General features: G+C 42.6%; 1 protein-coding gene across 1 annotated transcript in view; it reads left to right on the forward strand.

The window, feature by feature from the left end:
• The window catches only part of LOC144667855 (metabotropic glycine receptor-like), a 99152-nt gene extending 89756 nt beyond the window's left edge, over positions 1–9396 (forward strand). Inside the window, exons 9-11 of the mRNA XM_078529381.1 lie at positions 626–731; positions 1809–1955; positions 5763–9396. Coding sequence (XP_078385507.1) covers positions 626–731; positions 1809–1955; positions 5763–9242 — 3733 coding nt within the window. The 3' untranslated portion in view covers positions 9243–9396. The remainder of the gene's footprint in view (positions 1–625; positions 732–1808; positions 1956–5762) is intronic.
• Positions 9397–12419: the final 3023 nt, after the last annotated feature.

Genomic DNA, 12419 nt, shown 5'->3' on the forward strand with positions numbered 1-12419 from the left:
CATGCATGCCTTTGTCACTTCAAAGCTTGACTTCCCCAGTGTCATCCTTATACCTCTACTCATCCAAAATGGTGCAGCCCACATCTTAACTAACAAGCAGTCTCCATCCCATTCTCTCCTAACTTCACTGCCTCACTAATTCCCAGCCTTGTTTTCAAATCTCTCCATGGCCTTGATCCATTTCTTTTACCTTATGTCCCCACACACACCCCCTGTTCATCTCTGAACAGTTAATATGTGTGTCATGCATGTGAGGCGGTGGTATAGTGAGAATGTCTTTGGACTAGTAAGGCAGAGGCCCAGGCTATTGCTGTGAGGATATGGATCCAAATCCCACCATGACAGTTGGTGGAATTTAAATTCAATTAATAAATCTAGAATATAAAGCTAGTCTCAGTAATGGTGACCATGATAACTATCATTGCTTATTGTAAAAACCTAACTGTTTCATTAATGCTGTTACCTGGTCTGGTCTAAATGTGACTCCAGACTCACAGCAATGTGGTTGAATCTTAACTGCCCTCTGAAATGGTCTAGGGGTGGGCAACAAATCCTTCCTAGTTATCAGAGTGTTCCTATCATTAAGCTGCAATGATTTTAAGGTAAGGTTCATTCCTTCCCCTAGGTTCACCATGGCAATGACTCTTCACCCTGATTGGATGTTACTGCTCTTCTTCGCTCACTCCCACCTTACAGTTACGATGACTCTGATTCTGCTCTTCATTCCCAAGGTACTAAAGAGATATGGTAAGGGGAAAATTTCCCAATTTACCACACAAAGGGGGAGTGGAACAGATTGCCCACCCGAGTTCAATGCCATTAGGATTGAGACGGGTTTGAAAACTGGAAGCTGATCTGCTCCATTGGGTTTCTGTCCAAGCCCTTAAGATGAAAAATTACTTTAATTCCACACATTTACTACTGAATTCCATTGAGTTGCACCAAGAGGCAGGACAGGCTCTCCAGTAAATGGGGTCATTTGTATGGCTAAGTCCGTGGTTGTACCTTTCAAGGTGTCAGCTGTGGTTCAATTAGATAGCACACTGCCTTTACCCAGAGCAATGTTTCTGCTAAACTGTTTGGGTGCACAACCATGGAGCAGCCTGAGGTGCCTGAAAAGAACCACAAAGGCCTTGTTCTGGGATAAATAATGGGTGTGCACAGCCATGCAAAACAAATCAAAGGGACTGCACACTGATAAAATCGGACGATGCTCAGCAGCAACTAAATCTTAACATAAGAACTAGGAGCAGGAGTGGGCAATTCAGCCCCTCGAGTCTGCCCCGCCATTCAATATGATCATGGCTGATCTCATTTCGGCCTCAACTCCAATTTCCCGCCCTTTCCCCATAACCTTTCAACCCATTACTAATTAAAATTTTAAAAGGAATATGGACCCAGAGGGTAGTTAGAACGTAGAACTCGCTACCACATGCAGCAGCTGAGGTGAACGCAGGTGCATTTAAGGGAAAGGTAGATAAACAGATGAAAAAGAAAGGAATAAAAGGAGGTGTGGATAGGATGTGATTAAGTGGCGGGGGCGGGGTGGGGAGGCTTGTGTGGAGCATAGACCAGTTAGGCAGAATGGCCTGTTTCTCTGCTGTACATACTATATAATCACTTTTACATTAGTAAATAGATTAGGGCCAATCTTTCAGAATTTAAAAAAAATAATGCTTCAACATGAACAATGTTTACAGTAAGTACAGTAATTAGGGTTATTTAGGCAGAAGGTTTTACGTGAAGAAATTGATGAGATTCCTAGTGAATTGTTCCACAGCTCAGGTCATTTTCTTTTCTGTTTGCAGTTCCTCCACGTGGGAGCACCCGTGAGGGAGGACATAGTGGCCGAGGTATATGAGGACGAGCTTGACTTGCGCTTTTCTGGTTCCTATCTCAACAGCAGTATCACGTCTGCCTGGAGTGATCACAGCTTGGAGCCTGATGATATCAGGGTGAGCAAAGAGAAAGAGATTGAAACTAGGTTGCTGTAAATGCAGCAAATAAGTAGGTCACCTTTGGAAGTATGGCTGGAGAAAAAAAAATCCTACTTGCGATCCAGCCCCTGGGAGCAAGTTAACTTTCAACCGCTAATGAGGACATGCCAGAATCAACCACATCCCAAGAACGAATACTAGAAATAAAGACTATAAAGGGATTCTCACCACGTGACAAACGTGGTATGTTTATGCCAGAATGATATCAATTGTTGTGTTTCATTAAACGCTCTTGGAAAAAGATTAGATGCTTTCCTATCAAAAAAATATTGCTGGCCATCCAAAGTATTGTTGGGTTGCACCATGATTATTAGCCTTAACAACATTTTTAAAAGTCTATTCTTATATGGGATGTAAGCATCATTGGCTAGGCCAGTGTTTATTGCCCATTCCTAATTGGCCTTAAGAAGGTGGCAGTGAGCTGCTTTCTTGAACTGCTGCAGGTGTAGGTACACCCACAGTGCTATTAGGAAGGGAGTTCCAGGATTTTGACCCAGCGACAGTGAAGGAACAGCGATATATTTCCATGTCAGGATGGTGTGTGGCTTGGAGGGAAACTTGCAGGTGCTGGTGTTCCCTTGTATCTGCTGCTCTTGTCCTGCGAGATGGTAGAGGTCACGGGTTTGGAAGGTGCTGTCGAAGGACCCTTGGTGAGTTGCTGTAGTGCATCTTGTAGATGGTACACACTGCTGCTACTTAGCTCAGTGGCAGAGGGACTGAATGTCGAAGGTGGTGGATGGGGGGGCAGTCAAGCGGGCTGCTTTGCCCTGGGTGGTATCAAGCATCCTGAGTGTTGTGGGAGCTGCACTCACCCAGGCAAGTGGGGAATATTCCATCACACTGCTGACTTGTGCTTTGTAAATGATGGACAGGTTTTGGGAGTGGGCAATTTGCTTGCTTCAGGATTCCCAGCCTCTGACCTGCTCTTGTAGCCACAATATTTATATGGCTGGTCCAGATCAGTTTCTGGACAATGGTAACCCCCGGGATATTGATCGAGGGGGGGGAGGGGTTCAGTGATTGTAATGTCATTGAATGTCATGGGGAAGTGGTTAGATATTCCCTTGTTGGAGATGGTCATTTCCTGGCACTTGTGTGGCGTGAATGTTACTTGCCACTTATCAGCCCAAGCCTGGATATTGTCCAGGTCTTGCTGCTGGGTTGCCAAATAAAGCAATACATTGCAAGATGGAAATCCAATGATCATGTGGATCATCTGAGATCCCCTCACAGACCTACTTCAACCCCAGAAAGCTATTTTTCCTTCTTTATTCTTTCATGAGATGTGGGTGTCACTGGCATTCCTGAGAGCCCTTGAACTGAGTAGTTTGCTAGGCCATTTCAGAGGGCATTTAAGAGTCAATCACATGTAGGCCAGGCCAGGTCAGGATGGCAGATTTCCTTACCTAAAGGACATTAATGTAGCAGATGGGTTTTTACAACAATAAATGATTGTTTCATGGTCACCATTATTGAGACTAACTTTTAATGCCAGCTTTTAAAAATTAATTGGCTTTAAATTCCCACCAGCTGCTATGGTGGGATTTGAACCCATGTCCCCAGATGCTCTGGATTACTAATCCAGTGACATTGCCACTACATCATCTCCTCGTTCCTTGTTCCCCACTCCCCCAAACATGTGAACTATAACATAGAGAACACAGTGTCAGAGTAAACGAGACAATCAGTAACATAGGTAGGAGGTAATAGGCTTGCCACAATCATATCTGTTTCTAGAATTTCATGCATTACATAAAATTTAAGCACAGAAACAAACCATTTGACCTGACAGGTTCTTGCTGGTGTTTATGCTCCACAAAAGCCTTCTACCACCCGACTTCATCTCACTCTCTCTTCATATCCTTTGATTTCTTTCTTTCTCATGTACTTATTTAGTTTCCTCTAGGCTGATGGATCATGGGGAGCTCTTTCACCTGGTCAGCATGGATTCCAGAATCTTGTTTAATCATCTCCTTGGACAGGGGAATTTCCCTGAGAATTTTTCCAAATTTGCTTCTTCCAGAAGACCCTGTCACTGTTGGGAAGTTGGGGCTGGGGATGGTGGAAGTAATGATCAACGTATGGGAGTTACACCATGCCAGGGTGAGACAAGTTTGATGGATTACTTGTTTGTTTCTTGTTCTCTATGTTATGTTTGTAACATACTTAGAAGTGCATGGTCCCTGAAGAGCTGATAGCTTCAGAGATGTCCAAAGCAATGTGGGAACACCACCACCTGGAAGATCCCCTCCAAGCCACTCACCATCCTGACTTGGAAATATATTGTCAATCCTTCACTGTCGCTGGGTCAAAATCCTGGAACTCCATAGAACCATAGAAAAGTTACAGCATAGAAGAAGGCCATTCCGCCCATCTTGTACATGCCAGCCCGAGGACACCCAGGTGCCCTTTCTAATCCCACCTTCCTGCACCTGGCCCATAGCCCTGCAGCTTACAGCACTTAAGGTACAGATCCAGGTACTTTTTAAGAGTTTAGAGTTTCTGCCTCTACCACCAACTTGGGCAGCGAATTCCAGACACCCACTACCGCCTGCATAAAAAAGTTCTTCCTCATGTCCCCCCTACACCTTCTGCCACTTATCTCGAATCTATGTCCCCTGGTTCTAGAATTCTCCACCAAGGGAAACAATTTTATCCTGTCCACTCTATCTATTCCCCTCATAATTTTGTACACCTCAATCAAGTCACCTCTCAGCCTTCTTTGTTCTAAGGAAAACAACCCCAACCTATCCAATCTCTCCTCGTAGCTACACTTTTCTAACCCTGGCAACATTCTTGTAAACTTCCTCTGCACTCTCTGCAGAGCTATTACGTCCTTCCTGTAATATGGTGACCAGAACTGCACACAATACTCCAGTTGTGGCCTCGCCAGTGTTTTATACAATTCCAACATTATATACTTACTTTTATATTCTATACCTCTGCCTAACAGCACTGTGGGTGTACTTACACCCCATGAACTGCAGTGGTTCAAGAAGGTAGCTCACTACCATCTTCTCAATCCCAACTAGGGATGAGCAATAAATGCTGGCCAAGCCAGTGATGCCCACATCCCATGAATGAATTTTTAAAAATGACAGATGGTTTAACAAAATGTTCAAGAGCAGAGTTCCAGAGGCTCAGAACTGAGACAACAAGATTAGCAATGGAGCAGTCTTCCCAAAAACTACACCATTGTGGGTCAGATGCTGATGGACAAATGAAACTGTAGTGTGCTGTCTTGCCAACCTTGGTTAAATGTATTCATGGAGGTTTCATCACAGAGCTCCTTTCCATTGATCACCCAATGCGCTGTCATTCATGGTGCCTGGTTTTCCCACAGCCAATCAGAAAGCAAACAAAACTCCCCATTACTCAATCAGATGATCCTTGCCTGTTTGTTTCCTCCCAAATCTCCAATGTCTTTATAATCAATAAAAACATGTTCTAAGAAAATCGTATTTGCTGATCTTATGATTTTTCTCCAGGGTTTTGCCTGAGGCAATGTCCTAGAGATTAATCTTCAATTCCCGGACCATCCTGCAGGGTTGGCAACACTAGTAGTGAGGTCTCAAAGGGTATAAGCAAGGAGAGATTTTTATGGCATCTCCATTGTGATCCCAAAAGAAAGACAGTCTCATCTTCCCGTGAAAGATACACCGGGAGAAAGGTGAAAAGATGCCATCAAGCTGATCAGGAGCATTCTTTTCAAGAAACTTCTGGGAAACATTAATACTCCATTGACTGTTTTTTTTTTTCCTGCAGGATGAACTGAAGAAGCTTTATGCCCAACTGGAAGTGCATAAGACAAAGAAGATGACAGCCAATAACCCACACCTGCAGAAAAAGAGGAGTTCCAGGAGAGCTCTCGGTCGTTCCATCATTAAGCGTATAAGTGAAATCCCTGAGTCAATGAGCAGACAGTGCAGCAGAGATGGATCTATTGCAGGGAGCAGTTATGCGGGTTCATACAGAAAAAAGCTTTATGATTCTGCCAGCTCCAGCCTGAAAGTGAAGGAAGACTCCATAAAGCATCGTGTTTTCTCAATAAGAAAATCTCACAGTACCTATGACCATGTCAGGGAGCATCGGGATGGCCACATCAGCAGGGCCGATTCCGCCAGAGATCCTTCGCTGTTGGATTCACTGATGAGGAAGAAGCTGGCGAAGAAAGCCTCGCAGAGATCCGACATTGACTCGTTAGATGACGCCCCTTTAGTGTACAAGTCCGTTAGTGCACATAACCTAACCGTGGATATGAATCCATTAAATGTCAAGCCAGGCACACTGCAAAAATCTCTCAGTGTTGTTAGCTGTGCAAGAGAAAAGACATTGACGATCACAAAAAAGCATGAAGAGAACACAAAACAGGTGGGAGACAGAATTCAAAAGAAGCTGTCAACCAAGGAAGCACCAGCCAAGCAACAGCCCTCCACGGCTCCAATACAGTCAGAAGAGGCAAATAAAACGTCTGATTCAACCATGCAGCTAGGAACCAGTGAATCCCCTCAAGGAACAGCAAAGCCACTGTTACAAGACAGCTGCAATAACACCCTGGTTTGTCCCTGGGACTTTCAAAACCTGCAACCTCCACCTTCTGAGACAAAGGTTAACAAACACATCACCTGTGCGCCAGCCAAACAGAGCAGTGTTGACAACTTACAGTCACCAGGAAAGCTGCAGGGGAGCAGAAAAAAATTTGCCAATTTGGTGAGGAAGCATCAAAGTTTGTTTCAAGATAGCGTTGGTTGTGATGTGCAGGAGACATCAATGGTTCAGTCTGAAACTGCAGTGTCAACCGACGTGAAACATGGAGTCAATACATCACCAAGATTTGGCAAATCAGTAGAATATTCAAGAAAAGACAGCATTCGTCCAGCAGCAGTCTCTCCCAAGGCTGATAAAACACGATTATCTACTGAAAAGATTGATCAAATAAAAACGGATGCCCCTGTAGTTGGAAGCAAGCGGGAAAAATATATGTCACTCATGAAACAAGCATCAAGCAATAGCTCAATCATTTGTCCATGGGAGACAATGGCAGATGATACATCATCCATGGATTCAAGTGTAGATCAGAAGAAGGGAAGGTCTTTGTCGGTCTGTGTTGGTTCCCCAGAATCACTTATGCATGGATCATTGAAAGTTAAAGATGCAATTGAACCATTGAATCAACATAAAGGTTTTGGACAGTCCTTGAAACTCCTAATGGCACCAGACAAAATGAAGGATAGCAAGAAAGAGAAGTTGAGGAAAGTCAAGGGCGGTACAGAAAAAGAAAAGAAAACTGAAGCAGCGAGTTTGTTAGGTAAGTCTGCAGCTATTTGTCCTTCGGAAACAGTGGAGGCCAAGAACAAGGAAGAAAAATCACAGTCAACTGATAAGTCAAAAGTGGCAGCTACCTCTCCGCTGTGCACAGGAGATACAGGGAACAAGCGGGAAAAATATATGTCACTCATGAAACAAGCATCAAGCAATAGCTCAATCATTTGTCCATGGGAGACAATGGCAGATGATACATTATCCATAGATTCAAGTGTAGATCAGAAGAAGGGAAGGTCTTTGTCGGTCTGTGTTGGTTCTCCAGAATCACTTATACATGGATCCTTGAAAGTGAAGGATGCAAATGACCCATTGAAGCAACCTAAAGGTTTTGGACAGTCCTTGAAACTCCTAGTGGCACCAGACAAAATGAAGGATAGCAAGAAAGAGAAGTTGAGGAAAGTAAGTGAGAAAGTCAAGGAAAAGGAGAAGAAAACAGAAGCAGCTATTTGTCCTTGGAAAACAGGAGAGACCAAGAACAAGGAAGAAAAATCGCAGTCAACTGATAAGCCTAAAGTAGCAGATATCTCCCCACTGCGCACAGGAGATACAGGGGACAAGCGGGAAAAATACATGTCACTCTTAAAACAGGCATCAGCAAATACTGCAATCATCTGTCCATGGGATGTCATTTTGGAAGAGACATCGGGCATAAGTGCAGATCAGAAGAAGGGAAGGTCTTTATCACTTGGTGCTAATGTCTCGGGATCACTTGTGCATGGCACCTTGAAAGCAAATGATGTAAATTATTCACTGCAGCAATCTAAACAATTAACACTATCATTAAAACTTATGATGGCACCAGGAAAGATGCTCGATAGAGAGAACAAAGGAGGAAAATCTCTGCCTGTTGATAAATCAAAGGTCACGGATATCTGTCCCTGGGATACAGAGAATACTGGGAGCAAGGAGGAATCATCACTGCCTGTTGATAAATCAAAGGTCGCAGATATCTGTCCCTGGGATACAGAGAATACTGGGAAAAAGGAGGAAGCATCACTGCCTGTTGATAAATCAAAGGTCGCGGATATCTGTCCCTGGGATACAGAGAATATTGGAAACAAGGAGGAATCATCACTACCTGTTGATAAATCAAAGGTCATGGATATCTGTCCCTGGGATACAGAGAATACTGGGAACAAGGAAGCAACACTACCTGTTGATAAATCAAAGGTCATGGATATCTGTCCCTGGGATACAGAGAATACTGGGAACAAGGAAGCAACACTGCCTGTTGATAAATCAAAGGTCACGGATATCTGTCCCTGGGATACGGAGAATACTGGGAACAAGGAAGCAACACTGCCTGTTGATAAATCAAAGGTCGTGGATATCTGTCCCTGGGATATAGAGAATACTGGGAACAAGGAGGAAGCAACACTGCCTGTTGATAAATCAAAGGTCACGGATATCTGTCCCTGGGATACAGAGAATACTGGGAACAAGGAGGAAGCATCACTGCCTGTTGATAAATCTAAAGTTCCAACTATTTGTCTTTGGGAGACAGAACATACTGGGAGCAATGAACAAAAAACACCGTCCATTGATAAATTTAAGTACATAGTTACCTGTCCCTGGGATACAGAAAATACTGGGAAGGAGGAGGAATTATCACCACCTGTTGATAAACCTAAGGTCGCAGATATCTGTCCCTGGGATACAGGAGATATTGGGAGCAAAGGAGAATTATCACTGCCTATTGATAAATCTAAAGTTCCAGATGTTTGTCTTTGGGAGACAGAACCATCAGCAACTGGAAGAATTCAAACGTGTACAAAAGCTGAAAGTAATTTAACTTCAATTTCTCCCTGGGACATTCAGGCAACAACAACAAACCAGCCTGAAAATAAAGAAGCTGAAAGACCAAAAGATAAAGAAAATGTTAATGATTCCACTGTCAGCTGTCCTATGCATTTAGTATGAGTTGATTGAGGTGCCAAAGCTGAAGGTTTAGGGACCGTGAAATTTTTATGTAAAGCTTTCCCATGATATGGGATAAAACAAAATTCGTTAAATGCAGGATTTCTGATGTAAATACAAAGTGAGCAACATAATAAACAGCTTCTTTCCAAAAGGAGTGGCTAATAATACATTTGTGTTCAACTAAATATTCAATTCATTGCTACAATTGACTAAGCAACCTGAAGCAGGTGTATCCATATTGCATATCCCTAAAGACAGTGGTGATGATAACCTTGAGGGTTGTTTCATGGTCCAACACAGGAGATACTTTAAAAAGGTATCTTAAATTAAATTACATCTCATTGATTGTAAACTGGTACAAAACGCCACTGCCATTTTAACAAACAGGGGAATATACAGGTATTTTCCTTTCCCCGGTTTTTTTTCTGATACCATGCTTGTACCATGATACTGGCATGCAAGTTTAATCAGTGTTCAGTGGAAAATCTACAGATTGCAGGTTCATTTTGCTGTCCTCCCCATGGGATTAGATAGAGAAAATGTTTTTTGCTGGTGGCTGCAGCTGCACTAGGAAATGTGCTCCAATTGGACACTTCCCAAATATACACATTGCATTAGTATCCTAGTTCATTGACATCAAAATATTGTAGCTAGGTGTTACCTGACAGAGAAATGCATACCTTCTACTGGATAGCAATTTGGAGGAGGATATCTTGCTGATATATCTCTAACCAAGGTGTAGAGAAGCTAATCGAAGCACTCCAACTACCGTGACAGCTAACATATTTTTACTTTACACCTGAAATATTGAAGACACTACCAAAACTAAATTTATTGCCAAGCTCCAGTTGCACTAAGAATGTCAACTTTAGTGTTTCCTTTGAAGACAGTCATGTAGCTTGGGAAAGGGGTCACATTCAGCCAGGTTAGGTAGCCGAGATAAATTTCATTTTCTAAAACACCGGAGGCCAGGATTGAACCCACAAAATCTATCCACTGGTGTAGTTTGTAAGAAGATATTGTCCTTTATTATTGTTATTTGTTCTCCAATCAGAGCAACAAACTAGAAAGATGTGATTAGAACAGATTTGTTGAATTTATTTTCATAACTTGCCATGGGATTTGAACCCACAACCTCAGTTGGCTGGTCCATCATATACTGGGGCGACAGTAGCCAAAATATTTCTTCATGTCTGAGCAAATCCTAAACCACAGTGAACTAAAACCTACATGTTTAAAATGGTTATAAAATGACTACTTGTGATTCTGCCAGGTCAGAGTTAATACTCAATCAGTCAATGCCCTGCCAAAGGGAAAGTAATTTAGCAAAAATATTTATTTGCTAGTTTCAGTTTCTTTCCAATAGCCTCAATATTCCTTGTCATTAGCAGATCTCACATACCTCGACACTGAGACAATGTGCAAGTGAGTAATCCTCCTCCTTTGCCAGTCACCTCTTTGGTTAATTGGTTATCACCACTGTGACATTCCGCCGCTGTAACACTTGAAATTTGATAAAAACACACTCAATGCCATGTAACAGTGTCAAGGTTGATGGGTTATTATTTTGTCATTTTCTTATGCTCCAGTTGATTCTCCAATTTATTTTAAAATATTTTCTTCGGCAAAGACTATTTCATAACTTCCTCGCGACTGTCTGAGGCTGAACAGATGGTTTGTAACACCTTTGTTGTATCTGACCACATATACATCCCATTCCCAAAACTGCCTCCTTCCAATTCCATAACATCGTCTAACTCCATCTCGTTTCAGTTCATTTGCTGCTGAAAGCCTTTACCTCTACATTTGGCTATTGGCTGACCTCCCATTTTCCACCTTACTTAAGCTCAAACTCCCATCCAAAACTCTGTTGCCACATCCTAACTCTTACCAAGTCCTGTTCACCTATCACCCATGCTCTCAAATCAACATTGGCTTCTAGTCCAGTAACACCTCAATTTTAAAATGCTCATATCCCCCCATGGCCTTGCTCTTCCCTATCCCTGTGATCTGCTGCAGTCCTACAACTCTCGGAGAACTCTCGCAACCCTGGTCTCTTACACACCCCCAAATCTAATCGTTCCACTATTGGCGGCCGTGGCTTCAGCAACCACAATCCTAAGATCTGAATTTCCGCCCTAACCCCCTCCTCCTCAAGATGCTTCTTTACACCTATCTCTTTCACCAAACTTTGGGTCATCTGCTTTGTGTGCCTTGGTGTCATATTTTGTTTGGTGACACTCCTGTGAAACACCTTGGGACATTTTACTACATTCAAGGTGTTATATAAATCCAAGCCGTCATTGTCAAGATGTGTTGATTAACAGGCTCAGTTATATTCCTCCAACAGATTGAAAACAGATGGTATATTGAATAAATTCTGGCAGCCAGGATTTTCTCACTTCAAGTACCAGCACCCCCTGAATCTTAAATATGTTCCTAAAACTTTCCAGGTATAAGCCAACAAAGTAAATTAATATTTTTTTTTAAATGTCTTTGAGTAATTTTGCCCTTAATGAACAGAATAACCAGAATCAACAGTCAGTTGGAGCTGCCAACTAATCTTAAGGCACTGAAACAAAGGAAATATAAAAATCATCTTAAGCAAAACAAATCTATTGCTACAAGTTGAGTGGTTCGAATACAATAGTGGCTGGGTACTGGGTGTTGAGATCACCAAACTCGATCTTCAATTAATACTGATGCGTCAATATATTGTTGAGGCAGTGCTGCATTGTCAGAGGCGCCGTCTTCCAGGCAAAAGATTAAGCCAAAGTCCTGCCTGCCTGTTCAGTTTGGCATAAAAGATCTGGTGTCTTGGCCACTATCCCATCTTTATAACAAACAGTGACCACACTTCAAAATAATCTGGCCGCTGTAGACCACTTTGGGACATCAAGAATGTGAAAGGGGCAATATAAATGAATTTCTATACCTCTCTTTGTACTGCTGGATTTTGGGTTTGCATTGCTGCCAGAGCGGTGGGATGAAAGTCACCGCTCTGTCAGTAAAAGTTTTGGGATGATGGAGTTTGGGGTAACCCACATCCTTGTGAACTGCATAAAACTGTTCATAATTCAACAGCAGTCACTCAGTCAACCAGACTGCCTTATACAAGAATGAGGAATGAAATTCACACTCCCTAGCACATTGTTGTGTTAGAAAAAGCTTTACTCG

This window comes from Cetorhinus maximus, chromosome 25, assembly GCF_964194155.1.
Source record: "Cetorhinus maximus chromosome 25, sCetMax3.hap1.1, whole genome shotgun sequence".
NCBI classification, from domain to species: domain Eukaryota; kingdom Metazoa; phylum Chordata; class Chondrichthyes; order Lamniformes; family Cetorhinidae; genus Cetorhinus; species Cetorhinus maximus.